This window comes from Hyla sarda, chromosome 10 (genome assembly GCF_029499605.1).
Source record: "Hyla sarda isolate aHylSar1 chromosome 10, aHylSar1.hap1, whole genome shotgun sequence".
Lineage (NCBI taxonomy): Eukaryota > Metazoa > Chordata > Amphibia > Anura > Hylidae > Hyla > Hyla sarda.
In genome coordinates, this window is record NC_079198.1 from 102,371,248 (window position 1) to 102,395,091 (window position 23,844).

General features: G+C 42.4%; 1 protein-coding gene across 4 annotated transcripts in view; it reads right to left on the reverse strand.

The window, feature by feature from the left end:
- Positions 1 to 5,356: 5,356 nt before the first annotated feature.
- Positions 5,357 to 23,844, reverse strand: part of PRKCZ (protein kinase C zeta) — a 283,121-nt gene continuing 264,633 nt past the window's right edge. For 3 of the 4 annotated variants that reach the window (XM_056543985.1, XM_056543984.1, XM_056543986.1), the window contains exons 14-15: positions 16,674 to 16,789; positions 5,358 to 7,876 (exon numbers count right to left, since the gene is read on the reverse strand). In XM_056543985.1, the coding sequence (XP_056399960.1) occupies positions 7,789 to 7,876; positions 16,674 to 16,789 (204 nt within the window). In that variant the 3' untranslated portion in view covers positions 5,358 to 7,788. Of the gene's footprint in view, positions 7,877 to 16,673; positions 16,790 to 23,844 lie in introns of all 4 variants that reach the window. The other variant, XM_056543983.1, reaches the window with a different exon arrangement.

Here is a 23,844-nt window from a genome sequence, read left to right on the forward strand (position 1 = left end):
CTATTACCCTTTTAAAAAATGTAAAATTTAAGGGAAACCAAGCATTTTAGGTAAAAAAAATTTTTTTAATTTTTTTTACATATGCAAAAGTCGTGAATCACCTGTGGGGTATTAAGGTTCACTGTAGAAAAGGTATTAAGTATTAAGGTTCACTTTACCCCTTGTTATGTTCCCTGAGGGGTCTATGCCATGTGTTTTTTTTTTTTTTTTTTTTTGCTGTCCTGGCACCATAGGGGCTTCCTAAAGGTGACATGCCCCCCAAAAGCCATTTGTCGCTCCTTCCCTTCTGAGCCCTCTACTGCGCCCGCCGAACAATTAACATAGACATATGAGGTATGTCCTTACTCGAGAGAAATTGGGTTTCAAATACAAGTAAAAATTTTCTGCTTTTTACCCCTTGCAAAAATATAAAAATTGGGTCTACAAGAACATGAGTGTAAAAAATGAAGATTTTGAATTTTCTCCTTCACTTTGCTGCTATTCCTGTGAAACACCTAAAGGGTTAAAACATTTACTGAATGTCATTTTGAATACTTTGTGAAAAATGTCAAATTGCTGCTGAACTTTGAAGCCCTCTGGTGTCTTCCAAAAGTAAAAACACGTCAATTTTATGATGCATACATAAAGTGGACATATTGTATATGTTAACCAAAAAAAAAAATATTTTGAATATCCATTTTCCTTACAAGCAGAGAGCTTCAAAGTTAGAAAAATGCTAAATTTCATTTTTTTCATAAAATTTGGGGATTTTTCACCAAGAAAGGATGCAAGTTACAGTACCATAAAATGTTACCACTATGTTAAAGTAGAATATGTCACGAAAAGACATCAGAATCAGAATGATAAGTAAAAGCATCCCAGAGTTATTAATGTTTAAAGTGACAGTGGTCAGATTTGCAAAAAACGCTCTGGTCCTTAAGGTGTAAAATGGCCTGGTCCTTAAGGGCAAAAGGAGTGAAAGGGTCAGACATAAACCGAAATGTATGTAATTTGGCAAGAATTCCTTAGCAATTTTATTCCTTGTGGCATTTGGTAATAACAGCCACAATCCACAGCATGGCCATTTTTATCCATTCCTGTAACAATACTTGCTCGGCCATGAGAGAACTGCATAGATCAGTGGAGGCATGGTAAGAAGACCAATTAAGGTTCCTGCCAATGGATATATAACTTAAAGGAGAACTTGGGGTTTCGCCTGCAGCTTCAATTTCTCATGGGTCTCAATGTGCGAAATAGCCGACCAAAAGTGTTGCTCCTAGGACACTGCAAGATACTATGTCATCAATCAGTAGTCGGCAAAGCACATTTAGGACAGTGCTGTATCCTCTCCTGAAAACTATTAGAAGCTGGGTGGTTGAAAACTAAGTAGGTCCAATGCACCAATTTAAAGCAGTAGCAAAACCAGAGACAGCCCTAAAAAGCCACTGGAAAGGAGAGAGAGAGAGCTCACATACCTATCTTCTAGGTAAGCAAAGATTAGCTTTATATAAAAAAAAAAAAAAAAATATCAAGAATTTTATTTAGACTTAATGTATTACAAAGTATATTGCACCATTCCAAAAATGGAGGCCTTAGGGAGATGGAGAAAGTTATGTCACACACCTCAACAAAGCCCTATGAGGGATGTGCCCAATAAAATCTTCATGGCCATAAACTTGGGCTTCCTTGGATGAGTCAGCCAATCTGCTGCAACAGAATGATAGTACCTGCAACACCGCAAAGTACTGATTATCCAGGAGGTGAAAAGTGCTTAGCAGTTCTTATGGGGTAAGCCATCTCTTATCACCCATGTGCATTGGTTTAGACCTCAACACTCCCTTTTCTCCCTAAAGAGTAGCATGAGGAAACCATTTTGCTTCAGGAGAGAATTCAGGATGATCTGAGTGAATCACGTTACACTACCCTTTCTCATGTCCAAGGTCTTTTGAATTTCTTGCCATTCTATGGGGGATATTTATCAAAGCTGTCCAGCATCAATATAGACCAAACTTCAGAGGGTTAGGCCGGTCTATTGTGCGCCTAATTTATCAAAAGACGCACGGCTCTTGATAAATTCTGCATACAGACTTTGTGATCTATGCTTTAGACTGTATTTAAACCTGCTCCAACATGGTCTGAGATTTCGGCGTACTTTCAGCCGATGCGAATTGACACTGAAAAGTCGCTTTTGATAAATTCAGCACCAATGCCTTTTCCAATGCATTTCCGTCTAAAATAGACTAGAATGCATCATATTCTAAAAATCCTCTAGAGCAAAAGTCGCAAAAAAGTCACATATTTAGACTGCGACTTTCTGTGCGATAAATTTGGACAGGAAAAAAACAGTCAAAATCCTTTGATAAATATCCCCCTATGACTGTATTAAGAATGACCAGTGACTAAGGCCTCTTTCACACTATGAAATAGTTCCGTTTAGGAACTTCCATCACCAGTTCCGTCACTATATCGGCGAAACCCAGCCGTTACAAAACCCCTGACGGCCGTGACTAAATTGCATTGCAGCCTATGGGGTTTTGTAACTGCCTGTTTGCACCCGTTTATGCTCGTAATTCATTACGGGCGTTATACAGTGACGGGACATCGTGGCGGAAAAATTACTGCATGCAGCAGCCCCATTGAAGTTGATCTGTAATTCAAGGCTACCTTTGGATTTTCTGTCATGTATGACATGAGGGAAAATATAAGGAACCGTAAGGGGAGACATTTTTATACACTTCTTAAAGTGTTCGTGTCATTAAGATAAACGATTGACATTTTTTTCAAACAAGTCAAAAGTTTAGTTTGCACTGTGTCTCAGTCCTGAGACCCACTGTGATCATGAGTAGAGATGAGCAAAGTTACAGAATATCAATTCATCACGAACCTCGCGGCTCGGCGGTTGCTGATTTTAGCCTGCATAAATTAGTTCAGCTTTCAGGTGCTCCGATTGGCTGGAAAAGGTGGATACAGTCCTAGAGAGTCTCCTAGGACTGTATCCACCTTTTCCAGCCCACCGAAGCACCTGAAAGCTTAACTAATTTACGCAGGCTAAAATCAGCAACCGCCGAGCCGCGAGGTTCGTGATGAATTTAATTACTGTAACTTTGCTCATCTCTAATCATGAGTAATAGGCGGCTGAAGTGCTTTACTCCCCGGCTGTCAGGCAAATCTGACTCATTCACTGTATTGGTCTATGGAACTCAGATCTGACTGCCAGGGAGTGAAATGTACAGTGGCTCTCACGACAGACCTGATGCGATCTTAACCTCTGACATGTATGATGGACACGTCAAAAGTTTATATTAATGACACTAATGCTTCAATGAAAACAGTGTTTGAATACGATGCAGCAAGTTTATTTTATGTACCATGGCTGGTAGTATGGGGGACGCTGATCAGTTTGATTCTTACCGTGCCCCGATCCGCCCTGCCGTAATCTTTTATTTTCAGTATATGCTAATTAGGTGCTAACTTGCACCGGCCGGGCTAACTGGCACTCCGACATCAGCGTTTTTTGGCCGCAGCGCTGCCCAGCTCATCATTATTCCTCCCCTCCCTCCACCTCTCCCCGCTCTGTAATGAAGAGGGAGAGGCAGAGGGAGGAGAGGAATACTGATGAGCTGGGCAGCGCTGTGGCCACAAACGCTGACGTCAGAGTGCCAGTTAGCGCGGCCGGTGCAAGTTAGCACCTAATTAGCATATACCGAAAATAGAAGATTACGGCCGAACGACAGGGCGGATCCGGGCATGGTAAGCATCAAACTGATCAGCGTCCCCTGCACTACCTGCCAGTACCGCTGGTTAGTGCGGGGGGAGCAAGCTGACAGTTTTGCTTTAATAAATTCTGCTTAGGCTGCATTCACACCTCGTTTTCAGCCTACGGTTGCTGGATCCAGAAAACAGGGTGCTCCCGTACCCCAGCCGGACTGGCGCTGAAATCCATTTACTTTAATAAGCCAACCGAAGTCAAATTGTGACTCCGGTCGGCTCATTTTTGATCCGTATCCGGTTTCCTGACCGGACCTAAAACCGGATACGGGGCAAAAATTAGCCGACCAGAGTCACCGTTTGACTCCGGTTGGCTTATTAAAGTAAATGGATTTCAGCTCCGGTCCGGCAACCATAGGCTGAAAGAGAGGTGTGAATGCAGCCTATGATATGCAATTCCAATTTAGGAGCACAAAATGAGTAGAGCAATGTTTTTGTTTGTTTTTTAAAGCTGCTCAAGTGTTCCTATTGTGAATGGTGCTTTATTGAAGCAATGTACTTTGTGTCGTATGTAGGGATGTAAGAAAAAAATCGATTTGCGCGATTATCGCGATTATTTCACTTGGCGATACTTAATCGATTCAAAATATTTTTGAATCGATTCTTTTAGGGATGTGGAATTTGTATCTCCTGATGCCCGGAACAGTATGTCCCAGGAGATACAAGTTCCACATTTGTGGAGCCGGGCAGGCCGGATCTGACGCGGCAGCGCTCTGGACTCGTGCCCGCTCCATACTCTGCAGCCCCCGGCTGTTCTCAGTAGCCGGGGGCCGCCGCTAATAGCCAACATGCGGCGATCGCCGCGGCTGGCTATTAAAGGAGTAGTCCGGCGCGCACTTCTCATTTTATCCCGTCCGGGCTGCAAAATAAAAGAAAACACACACTCTTACCTGCCAATGAGCCCCCGTAGCTCCGGTACAGGTGTTCGGTCCCCGGCTGTATTCTTCTTACTTCCTGTTAGCCCGGCACGTCACACGGAGCTTCAGCCTATCACCGGCCGCAGCGATGTCCCGCCTCAGCCGGTGATAGGCTGAAGCTCCGTGTGACGTGCCGGGCTAACAGGAAGTAAGAAGAATACAGCCCGGGGACCGAACACCTGTACCGGAGCTACGGGGGCTCGTTGGCAGGTAAGAGTGTGTTTTCTTTTATTTTGCAGCCCGGACGGGATAAAATGAGAAAAGTGCGCGTTGAACTACTAGATCGCCGCTGTCAAAGCTGACAGCGGCGTCTAAAGGGATCTGTGAATGCTCCCTGGTGGGCGATGTATCGGGATATATTGCGATGTATCGTCACCTAGACGGTATCGCGATATATCGGGATATAAATCGAATCGTCACACTGGTATCTCGATTCGAATCGTATCACCAAATTCTTGGCGATTCACAGCCCTAGTCGTATGGCTATAGTGCAAAAATACTGGAATCCACCTAAACAGTCTAAGAACACGATTGGGTTCCCAGCAGATGGACTTCCACCATTCTGCCAGTTATCTCCTATAACGTCCTGAAGTGAGAATACCCTTTTAAAGACAGTTTCCTTCTAGTGTCTTGCCTTCTATGCCTGGGATATGACTAGTCCAGGTAAAACAACATTCAGTAAGAGATATACACAAACATTTTATTTTTCAATAAAGTCTTTTAATGTGCAAGAATATAAATGATCTTGTTTAATGGATTAGTATACCATCTTCTGCACAATTAACTTAGCAAGGTCTTAACTCATTGAAATTTACAAAACTACAAGAACATATTTACTGTTTTACAATCATTAAATTAGCTGTAATGCTCATTAACTATTCCAAATAAGACGACTAGAGAATCACCAGAGCCATATTCTTCATATATTAGTCACCCAAACCACAATTAATTACAGCCTTCATTTTCTTTAATTTATAAAACAAGTCCTTTTTTAATATATATATATAAAAAATTTCCCCTTCATTGTGAACAAAACATTTTTTTCATACACTTGCATATGAGCAACAAAACTATTTGGCAACACAGGAACATTTGTAATGCCTTAAATGTATAAAATCAAGTAGTTTGTTTTCCTTTGTTTTAAACTGTCAGCAAATATACAGAATCTGTAATTCATCCTTCACGGAATACGTACATGACGCTACACAGGACCAAATCTTTTTGCTCCCATCCCTGATACAGTATGTAATTTGGTCTAATACACAGAATTACAGAGCTCACCCCTGGTTTACCAAACAGCAAAATAGATACACAAATTCAGCAGGCATCATACATTGTTTTGACTGGAGGGGAGTAGACCACATATCTTATTAAATTTGTTAAATAACCTAGTGGCTTTTTAAAATAATAAATCTGTTAAATGGTCACTTTTTTTATTTTTTACTTTCTTATGAATCTTTCAGAAGCTGGAATGTTCTGAAGACCAGGGACTTGCAGCCACTAGTCAAAACTTTATAAATAATGGATAGGAATGAATATTTCACATGTATCCTTTTCATTTAATAATGGTCAATGTGTGCTTTTTATCATTTAAATTAATATACGGGGCAAGTGCATGGGATGTTTGTAGATTCTTATTAGGCCACCATTACACGCAGCAGTAAGAGCCTGTGGCTGCCGCATGTGTTTAATCATTGCAGCTGGCACCTGGAGTTTTTAATTTAAGCAGCAAGTCCAGGTTCCAGTTGCAATTATCAGGGAATCTTAACAGCTAGTGCCTGGCAAGTGATTCCCCAATAATTGTGGCTGGCACCTGGACTTGCCACTGCTTAAAGTGGAAAACCCAGGTGCCGACTGCAGGTTTTTACTGCCACCTTTAAGAGCAGCCTTACTCCTTAGTGGCCCCAAATGATCAGCTTGTAAAATAGATCCAATGACAACATTTTATGTAAGAGATACCCCAGGCAAATAGTTAAGAAAAGGTTTATTTTGCCTCATAAGTAAAGACATTGATGTAAATTAGCGATCACATGTTCTCCAGATAAGTTTAGATGTGAAAATTTAATCTCTGGCGTCCTAGACATAAATCTATGGCTCATGGCTTTTCCTGTGTAACATGTGATGCTGTATCAGGTATTTTAGAGACTGGGGGGGGATCTTGACCTCTAACTCTAAACAGCAGCTACAAAACGATTCAAGCAGCCAACATCTAGAAAATGTGTGCTTGACTAGGACAAGAAATGAGAGAAATGCATTAGAAGTAAATGAAAGGTTGTTTTTTTTTTCTATTCCACCTGTTAAGGCTAAAGGGATGTGTTTTCAGGATCTATGGCTAGGCGGGTTTCTGCATGGAATACTGCATTGTAATTGTTCAAATAGCAAAATGTCATACACTACAAGCTAAGAAGTAGGCACATAACATTGTTGATTTCCAGAAAGCCATTCAAATGTGCAAATTTGTTACTTCAACCTCCCAACAATTTTTTTTTTATTGCCTTTGCTGTGCCTAGTTGGTTGTAGATTTAAATGCAATATTGCTGTGTTTTAGACAAGGAAATTCAAATCTTCTTAATCTACTTTTGTAATACTATCAGTGCAATTCTTTTAATTAGGTTTCCGGGTAATATAAATTTTATAAGGATCAGTGTAACACAGCTTGCTTTAATACCCAGTTTGACAAGTGCCACATTGCTGATTTTTGGGAGGAGAACGTCACCAATCCAATCTCTTCTTTTGTTTCCCAGGAGTGCAGCAACACATGGCATCTAATGCACTAATGGAAGCGGCTTGCTTACATGAATGCCTGAAATAAAACAGTTCTTCCATACAGACGCCCTCAGATGGAATTTACATACACTGTAGACCCTTCAAAGAGGCAGGCACAAAAAGTGAAATCCCTTGTGTAACTGAGCCGGAAAGCCATCTCCTCACATAGAGAACAGCTACTAGGAAGAGATCTACTCTATAAACATCTGAGTTATAGATGATTTTCAGCAGCAAATCCTGTAGAGCTGATCTGTACTAAGAACCTGGCATCAGTTTTCCAGCCTCGCATGCATATACTGTAGTTAAGGATACAAGTTCGGGATCAATCACATGGTATGTCCATAAATATCTCAGTCCTTCATACTGTCTCTTCGGTTGAGAGCAGCAATGGGTTAATATACTCAAAGCCTTCAAACTCCGATTGGTCTATTCGTTTTATTACATCTCTGAGAAAAAAAGTGAACATAATAGATTAGTTTTTTTATTCATAATGCCAAGGGAAAGCATTAAAGTGTAAATTAAGTGTTATGGCTCATTTATACTACAAGGAAGACAAGGTGGAATCTGCAACGTATTCAGCGTGGATTCTGCCTTGCATCACACTCTTATTGATTTTAATGGGATGTCTGCACGAAGACACCCACAAGAAAAAGGGAGTCATTTATGCAATATTAAATATGTATTTTAATAATCACATTAAAAGATACATAAACAAAGGTGGCAATCTCACTCAGGAGAGAAAAAAAAAGGTGACACCCATACTTCCACATCGTACAGAAGCATGTGTGCTATTGCTGCTAAGGGAATGGTGCACAAGTGTGTCAGGATATTTGTTCAGAAAAATCTGTGATTGGCTGCTACTTACTTCTTGATTTTAATTATTCACTGCTCAAAGAAATAAAACGAACACTAAGATAATACATCCTAGATCTGAATGAATGAACTAATCGTATGAAATACTTTCGTCTTTACATAGTTGAATGTGCTGACAAGAAAATCACACAAAAATTATCAATGGAAATCAAATGGAGGTCTGGATATGGAGTCACACTCAAAATCAAAGTGGAAAACCACACTACAGGCTGATCCAACTTTGATGTAATGTCCTTAAAACAAGTCCTCAGTAGTGTGTGTGGCCTCCACATGCCCGTATGACCTCCCTACAATGCCTGAGCATGCTCCTGATGAGGTGGCGGATGGTCTCCTGAGGGATGTCCTCCCAGACATGGAGTAAAGCACCTGCCAACTCCTTGACAGTCTGTGCTGCAATGTGGCGTTGGATGGAGCGAGACATGATGTCCCAGATGTGCTCAATCGGATTCAGGTCTGGGGAACGGGCGGGCCAGTCCATAGCATCAATGCCTTCCACTTGCAGGAACTGCTGACACACTTAAGCCACATGAGGTCTAGCATTGTCTTCATTAGGAGGAACCCAGGGCCAACCCCACCAGCATATGGTCTCACAAGGGGTCTGAGGATCACATCTTGGTACCTAATGGCAGTCAGGCTACCTCTGGCAAGCAGATGGAGGGCTGTGCGGCCCCTCAAAGAAATGCCACCCCACACCAGTACTGACTCACTGCCAAACCGGTCATGCTGGAGGATGTTGCAGGCAGCAGAATGTTCTCAATGGTGTCTCCAGACTCTGTCACGTCTGTCAAGTGCTCAGTGTGAACCTGCTTTCATCTGTGAAGAGCACAGGGCGCCAGTGGCGTATTTGCCAATCTTCGTGTTCTCTGGCAAATGCCAAATGTCCTGCACGGACTGTAAGCACAACCCCCCCTGTGGATGTCCGGTCCTCATACCACCCTCATGTAGTCTGTTTCTGACCGTTTGAGTGGACACATGCACATTTGTGGCCTGCTGGAGGCCATTTTTCAGAGCTCTGGCAGTGCTCCTCCTGCTCCTACTTGCACAAAGGCAGAGGTGCCGGTCCTGCTGCTGGGCTGTTGCCATCCTATGACCTCCTACACGTCTCCTGATGTACTGGCATGTCTCCCCTGGTAGCGCCTCCATACACTGGACACTATGTTGACAGACACAGCAAACCTTCTTGCCACAGCTTGCATTGATGTGCCATCCTGGATGAGCTGCACTACCTGAGCCACTTGTGTGGGTTGTAGACTCTGTCTCATGCTACACCACTAGAATGAAAGCACCGCCAGCATTCAAAAGTGAATCAGCTAGGAAGCATATGAACTGAGAAGTGGTCGGTGGTCACCACCTGCAGAACCACTCCTTTTTTGGGGGTGTCTTGCTAATTGTCTATAATTTCCACCTGTTGTCTGTTCCATTTGCACAACAGCATGTGAAATTGATTGTCAATCAGTGTTACTTCCTGAGTGGACAGTGTGATTTCACAGAAGTGTCATTGACTTTGAGTTACATTGTGTTAAGTGTTCCCTTTATTTTTTAAAGCAGTGTATTTACAGTCATGAAAAATGGGAATAAAAAATGGGTATGTGCAGCTCACAATTAATGAGCTGAGGTATAATGGTTATACACCTATACCCAGGTGTGAATTAATATAGAAAAATGTAAACAATATAAATCATCACCTCATGGCTAATACCAGACTACATGATAATTGTAAAAAGGATTGTGCTTCAATTTTATAATGAAGAATTGCAAGATTTATTACAAATGCATAATATATATATATATATATATATATATATATATATATATATATATATAATCCCAAAATAAAGCAGCACTACTTATCCAGTCCAACCAAAAAATTGGTGCCAGCGTCCCAAAGGACTTGATCAGAGTCCATACAAGATGAGAACCAGATACAGGCGCAGCACTCCAACAAAAAAGTGATTTAATATCTCATGTCAGCATTACAACGTTTCAGCTCCTCCTGGAGCCTTTTTCAAGCATGCTTGAAAAAGGCTCCAGGAGGAGCTGAAACGTTGTAATGCTGACATGAGATATTAAATCACTTTTTTGTTGGAGTGCTGCGCCTGTATCTGGTTCTATATGATATATATATATATATATATATATATATATATATATACACACATATATAGTAAAACAATAATGTTAATAAACCTCTTTCCACAGGGCCCTTGTGGAGAGGTAGATAGTAAAAATTATTAAGGATATAGCACTTAAATTGCTAAAGATATAGCACTTAAAGGGAACCAATCATCAGATTTTACCCTATATAACGCTTGGCAAAGCGTTATATAGGGTAAAATGGTTGTCCTCACCATCCCCGGGGGACGCTCCTGCCCCCAGGGATGGTGAAGATATGAAGTTATAAACTAGTCACCGCCGCCGCCGTTAGTTACCTGGGCGGGGAGCTCTTCTCATCTACTCCCGTTCTTTGGCCAGCAGCGACGCCCCCTCCGCTTGATTGATGGGCCGCGTCATTGTTCCGCTCACTGAACAGACGGAGCAGAGTGATGACTCGGCCCGTCAATCAAGCGGAGGGGGCGACGCTGCCGGACGAAGAATGGGAGTAGATGAGAAGAGCTCCCCGCCCAGGTGACTACTTACGGCGGCGGAGGTGACTAGTTTATAACTTCATATCGTCACCATCCCTGGGGGCAGGAGCGTCTCCCGGGGATGGTGAGGACAACAATTTTACCCTATATAACGCTTTGCCAAGCATTATATAGGGTAAAATCTGATGATTGGTTCCCTTTAAATTGTAAAAAGCTCCACTACATGCGTTAGAATGATATCCCATAATCCGGCATTTATTAGTTCGGAATATTTATAATTTACAGTCCGCAATATACTAAATGATGTTCATATGTATCCAAGTCCATTTTAATCAATGTGTATATAGTTACCAGCAGAAATAGATTGTCCCAGAGGGCTAGTGTCCACAGACTCTTGATCGGGCCGATGTCTACATACGCTGAACTGGAGCACTGGTGTGCACTTCCGCGGCTGGTCTGCCTGCCACAGACCCGGAGGATGCTGCTAGGATGGTGAAGATCGCAGTTTGCAGATTTCTAATGGCCGGACCTTGTGGTGTCCCGTAGCGTCTGACGTCAGTGGTATAATGAATGGGCTGGATACAGAAGGCTAAATTCAAGAGGGCTGCGGCTGTTGCAAACAATTGGATGCCGGACCATCAATTCAAAGGTGGACTCGCAAATAGCAGTGTTGCGTGCGTTAGTGCCCTGAAACGCATCTAGAACTCCTTTTTAAACACACTACTAAAGCACCACTGCTATTTGCAAGCCCGCATTTGAATTGATGGTCTGGCATCCAATTGTTTGCAACAGCCCTCTTGAATTCAGCCTTCTGTATCCAGCCCATTTATTATACCACTGACGTCAGACGCCACAGGACAGCACGAGGTCCGGCCATTGGAAATCTGCAAGTTGCTATCTTCACCATCCTAGCGGCATCCATCGGGTCTGGGGCAGGCAGACCAGCCGCGGAAGCGCATGCAAGCGCTCCAGTTCAGCGTATGCAGACATCGGCCCGATCAAGCGTCTGTGGGCACTACCCCTCTGGGACAATCCCATTTCTGGCTGGTAACTATATACACATTGATTAATATGGTCTTGGATACATATGAACATCATTTAGTATATTGCGGACTGTGAATTATAAATATTCTAAACTAATAAATGCCGGATTATCGGATATCATTCTAACGCATGTAGTGGAGCTTTTTACAATTCAAGTGCTATATCTTTAGCAATTTAAGTGCTATTGAGGGCATTTATGAACGTTTGCTTAGGTATGCTATTTTTTATTTTGTTTTTTTTCACTTCCATTCTGTTTACATAAATAAATTAAGTTTTTCGCAGGTAAGCAAAAGCGGGAGTTTTTTCTCACCTAAGCGAAAACAATAGTCAGTTTCTGTTAAGCCAAGGTTCGGCTGGAGTATATTTAGTAAGTTTTTAAAGCCTTAGCAACTTTTTTGTGAATGTTGTGGTTGATAAATTTCTGACTATGGCAAGTCAAAATTGTAAAAAAGATTATGTACGCCGATTTGAAAAAAAAAATGCTTTTCTTGCAGCAGATTGTCGCACGAAAAAAAGACGGTGGCGCAATTGCGATTTTTTTGCACCAATTTAATGCGAAAAAACTCTGGTAAATTGGTTGATAAATGTCTGTCTATATCTTTATTTATACTATCTACCTCTCCACAAGGGCCCTGTGGAAAGAGGTTTATTAACATTGTTTTACATATTGTTTTATTATGCATTTGTAATAAATCTTGCAATTCCTCATTATAAAATTGAAGCACAATCCCTTTTACAATTATGTGTCAGGCTGTCTGGTATTAGCCTTGACATTTTTCAAGAAAATTAAGTATTTCTCACAGAAAAGGATTGCAGTAACACATGTTTTGCTATACACATGTTTATTCCCTTTGTGTGTATTGGAACTAAACCAAAAAAAGGGAGAGAAAAAAAGCAAATTGGACATAGTGTCACACCAAACTCCAAAAATGGGCTGGACAAAATTATTGGCACGCTTTCAAAATTGTAGAAAAAAAGAAGATTGTTTCAAGCATAAGATGCTCCTTTAAACTCACCTGGGGCAAGTAACAGGTGTGGGCAATAAAAAAAAAAAAAATCACACCTGAAAGCAGATAAAATGGAGAGAAGTTCACTTAGTCTTTACATTGTTTGTCTGTGTGCCACACTAAGCATGGACAACAGAAAGAGGAGAAGAGAACTGTCTGAGGACTTGTAACCTTGAGATTGTTGATATTTTTCCACAATTTTGGTTCTCAAGTCCATCTCCAGAGATCTAGATTTGCCTTTGTCCACAGTGCGCAACATCATCAAGAAGTTTGCATCCCATGGCAGTGTAGCTAATCTCCCTGGGTGTGGACAGAAGAGAAAAATTAATGAAAGGTCTCAACGCAGGATGGTCCGGATGGTGGATAAGCAGCCCCAAACAAGTTCCAAAGATATTCAAGCTGTCCTGCAGGCTCAGGGAGCATCAGTTTCAGTGCAAACTATCTGTTGACATTTAAATGAATTGAAACGCTATGGCAGGAGACCCAGCAGGACCCCACTGCTGACACAGACATGAAAAAGATAGATTACATTTTGCCAAAATGAATTTGAGTAAGCCAAAATCCTTCTGGGAATATGTCTTGTGGACAGATGAGACCAATATACAGCTTTTTGGTAAAGCACATCATTCTACTGTTTAACGAAAATGGAATGAGGCCTACAAAGAAAGGAACACAATACCTACAGTGCAATATGGTGGAGTTTCAATGATGTTTTGGGGTTGTTTTGTTGCCTCTGGCACTGGGTGCCTTGAATGTGTGCAAGACATCATTCAATCTGAGGATTACCAATGGATTTTGGGTCACACTGTACAGCCCAGTGTCAGAAAGCTGGGTTTGCATCCAAGATATTGGGTCTTCCAGCAGGACAATGACCCCAAACATACGTCAAAAAGCACCCAGAAATGGATGGCAACAAAGCACTGGAGAGTTCTGAAGTGGCAGCAATGAGTCCAGATCTTTAACACCTGTGGAGAGATCTTAAAATTGCTGTTGGGAAAAGGGACCACTCCGATAAGAGAGACCTGGAGCAGTTTGCAAAGGAAGAGTGGTCCAACATTCCGGCTGAGAGGTGTAAGAATCTTATTGATGGTAATAAGATTCTTACTCTTTAAGTGACTGATTATGGTTATTTTTTCCAAAGGGTGGGAAACAAAAAGTTAAGGGTGCCAATAATTTTGTCCAGCCCATTTTTGAGTTTGGAGTGACATTATGTCCAATTAGCTTTTTTCCCACTTTTTTGGTTTAGTTCCAATACACACAAAGGGAATAGCAAAACATATATGTACAGCATGTACATACATGTATAGCAAAACATGTACTACTGCAATCCTTTTCTGTGAGAAATACTAACTTTTCTTGAAAAATTCCAGGGGGTGCAACTGATATGGTCCGCGCTCCGGCCAGTCATCCTGGCTGTGTGCGCTCCCCTCCTGCACCTGCCAGCGGGGATGGGATTTGCATCGCAGGACGCGCCCGCATGTGAATCCCAGCCTGTCAGTTACCTCTGCCCTTCTCCGTTCCTTCTGCCTTCGTGCAGTGCCGGCGCGCATGCCCCCATCTCCAAGCGATCGCTCTAAAACTTAAAGCGTCAGTACACCCTTAAGTAAATGCACCTGCACTGTTTTTATAAATATCTGCACTTCCCATCACTCCCTCCCGGATCTTTGTTGCCCCAGTGCCTTAGAGAAAGCGTTTGTTGTTTAGCCTTGCCATTTTCCAGACCTTTGCATTCCGTGACCTAACCTTGCTCCTGGCTGGCTGCCTATTGACCTCCTCCTACGTCCCCGTCTACACACCTGTGTCGCCAGTCGTGACCTCCTGCTATCCAGACCACATCTTGCCTATTCCTCCTGTACCTCGCATTTCCTCAGCCACCTGTCCGCAGCAAGACCATCCCGCTTTGCGTTAAGTAAATATCCATTTATGTTGTCAGATTTGAGTAACTAGATACGTTTGGTTTCTTAACCCCTTCATGACCCAGCAAATTTTGATTTCTGGCTCATGTTTTTTTCCTCCTTATATTCTAAGACCCATAACTTTTTTTGTTTTTCGACTGACAAAGTTGTATTAGAGCTTATTTTCTGCATGAAGAGTTGGACTTTCCAATGATTCACTTTTTTTTTATCATACAATGTATTACAAAGCCAGAAAAAAATATATGCAGGGCAACATTGAAAAAAATATGGAATTGCACAATTTTGTAGGGCAATAATTCTCAATAGTTTCAACATACGGTAAATATGACATACCATATTTATTCTATGGGTCAGTACGATTCCAATGATACCAAACTTGAATAATTTTCTTTTGTTTTATGGTAAAAAAAAAAAAAAAAAAACTTTGTTCATTATGTTCTCATCCCTATAACTTTTTAATTTTTCCACCTACAGAGCTGTTTTAGGGTTTGCATTTTGCGCCATGAGCTGTAGTTTAAGGGTACCACTTTTGTATAGTTTTGTTTTTTTTTATCACTTTTTATTACTTTTTGGGGGGGATGTAATGTAACCAAAAATCTGCAATTTTAGCGTTTGGAATTTTTTTGTGTTTACGCCGTTCACCGTGCAGGATCAGAAACATAATTTAATAAAACTGAGAGAGTAGTGGATGCATGGAATAGCCTTCCTTCAGAAGTGGTCGCTGCAAATACAGTAAAGAAGTTTAAACATGGATGGGATAAGCATAAGGCTATCCTTCATATAAGATAGGGCCAGGGACTATTGATAGGATCCAGGTTATTGGGCAGACTAGATGGGCCAAATGGTTCTTATCTACCGAGACATTCTAGGTTTCTATTACGGGTGCGGCCATACCAAATGTCTGTATTTTTTTCGTTTGTACAGTGTTTTATATAAAAAATGGGAAAAGGGGAGGGGGTGATAAAAATTTTATTAGGAGAGGGTTTTTTTTATACTTAATTTTTTTTTTTTTTTTTTTACAGTTTTTATACATTTTAGCCCCCCTAGGGGACTATCATAAGCCATTATCAGATAGCTTACAAAGATCAATATAATGCTATTGCATTACATTGATCTATGAAATCTTTGCTCGATTGCTAAGGGCTGCCTAAGTGAGCCCAAAGCAATCTCAGAGCCAGGGAAGACGCAAAGCAGCAGGTAAGACCTCGGGCTTCCCTAGCAACCTGACCCCCCCCCCCCCCCATGTAACATCGCGGGGGCTATGGGACCACTAGACACCAGGGAATAGCGTAATTTAGTGTTTAAAATGCCGTGATCTGTATAGATCACAGTATTTAACCGGTTAAATGACGGACCTCGACGCGATCGCCGAAGTCCATCATTACCGGCAGATGTCAGCTGCTGATAGCAGCAGACATCTCCCGGTCATGAAGCGGACCCGACCCGCGGGCTGGATCTCACAGGCTTCCGTAGCAGGCAGACAGGAGGACATGATTTGACCTCCTGCTGCCATAGCAACCAATGGCGATGCGCAGCAGTGCAGGAGAACTCTAGGACATATGCATACGTCCCAGTGCGTGAACGTGTTGGGTGCTGGGATGTATGCATACGTCCTATAGTAGAAAGGGGTAAAAAAAAAAAAAAGACAAAAAAAATAATAATAATTTTTGTATGAGCAGTGCTCCAGTTCATCTTTTGATAAGGCATTATATCAATTAATCTTCTAAATTTTGGTTTCCTTTATAGATAAAAAAGAAAAAACACACACACAAAATATGATATAGGTTATTATAGTATGTTTTTCCTTATTGTACATACTCATCATCCGGTGTTAGCTGCACAGGTTCACTGGTAAACTGAGTGTCAAAGTTCTCCAAACCATAGTCATCTGTGATCTGAGGTTTAAAGGGAGGAACAACCTGCTTTTTCTCCAGCTGTAAAAAATGATAAAGATGATAGTTACTCAGTGTACAATGTACCGTATATAAATCACTTATGATACATTGTTGCTGGTTCTGACAAGTCCATCTCTCTCACATTATCACCTGATCAAATCTTTCCAACTGAGACTATTCTTCAGGCAACATTATTCTTCCTACAGCTACAATTTTGTAAACCTATGGCACCTTTCCAGTATGGCTCTTTTTACAATGAGGATATTAAGCAAGGAATCTGTGATTATGTCCTCTGCAATCTGCCAGGCATATAAATGCCATCCCATTGACAGAAGTTCTGCAACAAAAGTCTTCCGATGTAATCTAACATGTGAACAGAGTAACAGAACCCCATTGAAATCAATGGGAGGCTGCTTCAAGTGGAATTTCCAAAATTCTGTAGAGTGAACAAGTCCCTATCTCAGTAAAAATTCAGATATAGCACAGAAGAAGTCCAACAGATATGTTGGAAAAGTGTCTGGAGTTTTAAAGGGGTTTTCTTAGGAGAATAAAAGGGGTGCATAAAAGATAATGTATACTTACCTGCCTGATTCCCCTCTGCAGCCCTTCAGACAACAACTGGGTCTCCACTGCTCAGTGCTTTCTAGTTAAATGTAGATGCACTGGCCAAGCAGAGAGTTGCAATAACTGGCTAATGTGCTGAGCAATGGGGACCCAGGCAGTCAGAGCAGCAGAGGCATCTTGATAAGTTGTATGGCTATGTAAAGATTTTGAATTGCTACATAAATTTAAATAGTATCTGGTCATCAACTGTTTGTGTGCTACTTAAGAATTCCTGTTAAGTATCACAAAAGCAATAACAAGTGATAAACCTAAACTACACACAAAAAAAAAAAAAACAACAACATAACAACATGTAAAGTTATGCATCTGGGTACTAATAACCTGCATGCATCGTATGTCTTAGGGGGGATTAAACTGGCAGAGTCACTGGTAGAGAAGGATCTGGGTGTACTTGTAGATCACAGACTACAGAATAGCATGCTATGTCAGGCTGCTGCTTCCAAAGCCGGCAGGATATTGTCATGTATCAAAAGAGGCATGGACTCAAGGGACAGGGACATAATACTCCCCCTTTATAAATCATTGGTACGGCCTTACCTGGAATATGCTGTTCAGTTTTGGGCACCTGTCCATAAAAGGGACACTGCGGAGTTGGAAAGGGTGCAGAGACGCGCGACTAAACTAATATGGGGAATGGAACATCTTAGCTATGAGGAGCGATTAAAGGAGTTACAATTGTTTAGTCTTGAGAAGAGACGTTTAAGGGGGGATATGATAAACGTATATAAGTATATTAATGGCCCATACAAAAAATATGGAGAAAAACTGTTCCAGGTTAAACCCCCCCAAAGGACGAGGGGGCACTCCCTCCGTCTGGAGAAGAAAAAGTTTAGTCTCAAGGGGCGACACGCCTTCTTTACCATGAGAACTGTGAACTTATGGAACAGTCTACCTCAGGAACTGGTCACAGCAGGAACAATTAACAGCTTTAAAACAGGATTAGATACATTCCTGTAACAAAATAAGATTAATGCTTATGAAGAAATATAAAATCTCATCCCTTCCCCAATATCGCGTCACACCCCTACCCCTTAATTCCCTGGTTGAACTTGATGGACATATGTCTTTTTTCGACCGTACTAACTATGTAACTATGTAACATACATGACAAATAATTATCTCCATTTTAACATATTACTTACTGAACCTTGTGAGGCGGTTATTAATTATAAAGAGTTATTAGGATGGGTTCATAAACATTATGATTATTACATTTTGCAATGCAGTTATTGACCGTGCAGTTTTTGTCGGTACAACGTGAGAAAAGGAGGAGAAAACTTTGTATCCCAGTTAAATAAAAAACATTTGTGCAAGACACATATTGCTAAGTATTTGAAGACTTGCGTGTTTTTCCAGCTCTGACAAAGGGGATAAGGCTTCAGTATAAAAGGGGCATGTATGTTTGCTTGTTTTTAACAGTTATTATATGGGACTTCAATAATTTTATTTAAAAAAATTTAATGACAGCTCCTCTCTGCCAATGCCAAAACTCAAGTCAGAAATGCATAAAAAAAAATTAACTAATTTATAAATCAAATGATTATGCAATACACTTTATGCAAATCAAACTGCTATAAAGGGAGAATCTTGCAAGCTTGGAAACTGAAATGAAAAAGTTTCACGTGATGAATTCCCCCCAAAGAGATTCACAAATACACAGTCACACAGTCAAATGTCAAACTGCAAAACTGTGCCAATCTGTTGTAAAACTAATGCAGCTTTGCTGCAAGGCACACTAGATATGTTTGCATGCAAAAATAAAAAAAATTTAGACTACTTTTATCCACTAGCAGACACAGATCTGTGAATGTACCCTTGGTCTATTTATACACAAGTATTTCCTACAAGCTCTTTACTTTTTAGTTTACTGCTCTAGTTAAGTCTTGCTTGTAAATAGGTTTCCTATGTAGAGTACGGTAATTACACAGGGATCTGGATTTCTGTACCCAGAGAAAAGAGTGATCGGGATGAACCCTGATGCAAAGAAAATGCTAATATCAATATTTTCAAACAGTCTTATTCAACATTTTAAAGCCAAGTTTTAAATTTGGTTAAAGGGGTTCTCCTCCATCCATTTTTGTTTGCAGGGTTTATAGACAAAAATCAGTGATCAGCTGTAATCTGTGGGGAAAACTGGCAGTAAGTGTTCAACTTCCTGGCACCACCATCACAAGGAAAATGAAGCATTATACAGTACTCATTTATGTCAATGGGTTGTCTGTGTTATGCAGGGTAGGACCGGTCTTCCAGAGTCAGCGAAGCTCTTATAAACCACTCTACACTCTGAATAGAGAGGGATCCTTTGTTCAAAATCCCCATCTTCTGGCCACTCAGAATTTCCTAATGGGGTTCATAAAAATAGGCTTTGTAAACTGAACACCCCTATAATATCAACACTTTGTCATTACTCAATTTACCATTAGTGTCATTCTTTGGCCTCGTTCACATCTGAGTTTGGAGCTCTGTTAGCAGATTGGCTCTGATTTACTAATGTCAAGTTTTTCCTCAGGTTGTGCAACCAAATTTGTGTCGCATAGCCCATGCGACACTTTATGCGACACAAAATACCATCACCCGTCAAAATGTGAGTGCGGCGTTTTCACGACAAAAAAGAAAAAACACTGACTATGATGAAGCAAAATTCACAGGTTTTCCTGAAAGCTCTGAGCTGTCAGACAATTACTCAAAACCGAGTGAATCCTACCCCCATCATGGAACAGGGTCTGTTCCATGTTGGGGGCAGTAGTACAGGGACTGAGGTATTGATCGCATCGGGTGTCATTTCTGAGACCCGATCCTAAGTTATTAAGCAGGAGAGCGGGCGGCATGCTGCGCTCCCCAGCGATGTACAGTGTACTTTTGCTTTAATTTTTTAATTCCGCGCCCGGAGCCCTGAATGGTCGGTGAGGAGCCATTCAGGGCTCCCTGCGGGGTTTTCAAATAGAAGTGCTGTGGTGGGGAAAAATATATAGAATCGCTGGGGGGAGGTATGCCCCCCTCCCCCTGCAATGCTTCTATATATCTTGCCCCCTGCTGCGCAAAGTAAGTCTTGCGCCCTGCAGCGCATTTATATGTATTGTCCACCGCAGCGCAATCATACCACCCCCCTTGTATTTATATTCCCCCTGCAGCGCTATGAATGAAAAGTATTCTAACAGCAGAGCATCTGGCTGGCCGGCTTCCTGACCAGATGTGCTACTAATAGAATACTTTTCATTCATAGCGCTGCCGGGGGCCTATGATAGCGCTGCCAGGGGCTTATGATAGCGCTGCAGTGGGAAAGTATATATACACATGCGCTGCGGGGGACAATACCTATATAAATGTGTTGGGGGGGCAAGACTTATATAGCGCAGCAGGGGGCGAGATATATATAGAAGCACTGCGGGGGCCAGACATATACTACCCCCCTCCCCCTCCCCACCGATTCTATATATCTTTCCCCACCGCAGCGCTTCTATTTGAAAATCCTGGGAGCCCTGAATAGTCGATACTGAGGAACCATTCGGGGCTCCCGGTGGGTTTTCCTAGCAGGGAATTTAAAAATGAGAGTAAAAGTGTACTGTACATCGGTGGGGAGGAGCAATCCGCTCTCTCCCCTGCTTAATAACTTCTGATCGGATCGGGTCTCAGAAGAGACCAGGTGCAATCAATCCCTCAGCCCCTGTACTACTGCCCCCAACATGGAACATACCCTGTCCCATGATGGGGGTAGTAATACAAGCACTAATGTAGTTTGAATTTACAGAGACAGATGGCTGTGTGAATGCAGCCTTTCAACATGTTACATTGTACAACTTTTTAAAATTCTTTTTGACCCATGTATCTTAAAGGGGTACTCCAGGGATTTTTTTTTATTTGATTATGCTACAGGGGCTGTGAAGTTAGTGTAGTTCATAATATAGTGTCTGTACCTGTGGGTGACAGTTTTCTCACAATTCTTCTGTCATTTTCACCCCAACTTTTTATTTTTACCAGCATACAAAGTCACTGTTGTATCAGATTTTTCCCAGCTTGCAATGCGGCCGAGACCTGACTCACTAGTCAGCTGATGACAGGGAGCCTGTCTGCTTCAATGGGTGGAGGGGTCAATCTGCAACTAATGCAACAGCTGTAGGCACCCTGATTGAAAACCACAGGTCTTTTGTTTCAATGGGTGGGTTGGCTGATGTGTGAGTGGGGCATTTGTAGTATTGTGGGATTTGTAGTAAAAAGAACATAAGTCAAACAGGAAATACAAGTTCACAAAAAGCTAGCCACAGTGCTATGGTAATCTCATCACTTAGCCATTTATCCCAAGACAAGCGCAGATCCTTCCTAAGCATGTCCATTAGTGTCTGCCAGGTACGTACTAAAGTCACCTTATGGTGGATAACCCCTTTAATCTGTTCTGTGTGTTTGCTTCTCACTTTCCTATCTTTAATTTGATGTTTCTGTTAGGGATCGACAGATTAACGGCACGGCCGATATTCACGTTTTTTTCCCGTTATCGGTATCGGCTTCTAACCTGCCGATAATGCGCAAAACAAGGCGTGCGCACGAATCGCGGGACTTCAGTCCTGGCCCTGAACTGCAGGCCGGGACTGAAGTCCCGCGATTCGTGTGCATGCCTTGTTTTGCCGTACGGAGCAATTGCCTGACAGCTGAAAGCATGGTGGAGAGGGAGCTGTCAGCTGTCCCGCTCCTCCACTCCCTCACGCTGCTTCATTCTTGCAGTGGGAGTGAGAGCCGCGTGGATGCCATCCACGGCAGGGGCGTCACTAGGTCAAATTATCCAGGGCCTGAGCCCCATATGTCAGCAAAGGAGCCCCGAATGTCAGGAGGCGGTAGTGGCATATTTACAGGGGCCGTTCATCTGCCCTTGCCGCTCTCCTCCCCTTCGGCACTGAAGGGGACCTCGCTCCGGGCCGGTGTTATAAAAGGAAACTGTGTCCCTGTGGAGGAGAGTCACATTCTGCTACAGGGACACAGTTTTCTTTATTACAACAGCGATGAGTTAACAGGCAGGGACGCAGCACACGACGCAGGCACCTAACGTCACGGTCCGTACCCTGGCTGGAGGAGGAGGAGGAGGACATCCCGCCGCCACAGAAATGCTTCAGCTGTCCTCCCCACAAGGTGAGTGAAAAGGAGGATGGGGGAGAGAAAGAGCAGTATGGCATGAGGGAGGGGGCTATAATTGGAGTGTGGAAAATCAGACGGGTCGGGGGTGTGGGGTTTAGAAGATAATAAAGCATCAAAGAGGTGTGTGTGTGTGTGTGTGTGGGAGGTTGATGGCAGAGAAGTTTTAATAATTATAGAGGAGTCGGGGAGGAGGGCAGAAAAGTGTGGTGGAGAAGGAGACAAGGGGATCTGGGGGGGGACTTAGTGGCTGGAGGAGGATAACAGAGGGTCTGAGAGTGACTAAGGCAGTGGTGTCCAAACTGTGGTCCTCCAGATGTTGCAAAACTACAACTCCCAGCATGCCCGGACAGCCAATGGAACGGGCATGCTGGGAATTGTAGTTTTGCAACATCTGGAGGGCCACAGTTTGGACACCACTGGACTAAGGGTTACGAACAAGGGGAAAAGGGATCTGGAGGAGAACTAAGAGGCCTGGGGGGACTAAGCACTCATCCACACTGCGGACATTCGGCTGGCATAATTTCACTGTGAAAATCCACTAGCAGCAGAGTCGTATCGTTTAAAATGGGATTCTGTTGCTCTATGTATACTGTGGAATTGCCACAGTGGAATTATGCTGGCGCAATGGACGTCTTCCCAAAGAATGAACATGTTTATTCTGCCACACTGCATTGCTGTCAGCGTGGTCCTACCACTGAGGACTTAGGTGGTGCCTGCTGCAGGCAGAATTCTGCCGACTGAATGTCCGCAGTGTGGGCAAGCCCTTAGAGGTCTGAAAGACGAGGACAAAGATGAGTCTGGGGGTGGACTTAGGGGTCCGGGGGAGGTCACTACAAGGGTGGGATTCTGCCAAACAGATGAAACAGTGTATGTATGGCATGATGTCTGTCAGGGTTATATTTAAGGGCATAGGGGGAGATTTATCAAAACCTGTCGAGAGGAAAAGTTGCTGAGTTGCCCATAGCAACCAATCAGATCGCTTCTTTCATTTTGCAGAGGCCTTGTTAAAAATGAAAGAAGTGATCTGATTGGTTGCTATGGGCAACTCAGCAACTTTTCCTCTGGACAAGTTTTGATGAATCTCCCCCATAGTATCTGGCAGGATTACAATAATTATTGTCTTCATACAGACAATGAGGATCTGCTGACAAAATGAGGAACCAATGATGTCCAAGCGTCAACTCTGCAGAGAAGATGGAAGAAGACCTGGCGTCTGGACCAGATGAAGAAAAGAAGAAGAGAGCAGAGAAGACGTCTCCTGTGAGTCAAACCATTGTATAGTCTGCCTGTTTCTCATCTGAGCTGTAGTCACTTGAAAGTCCTGCAGTGAAACTATACCCTAATAA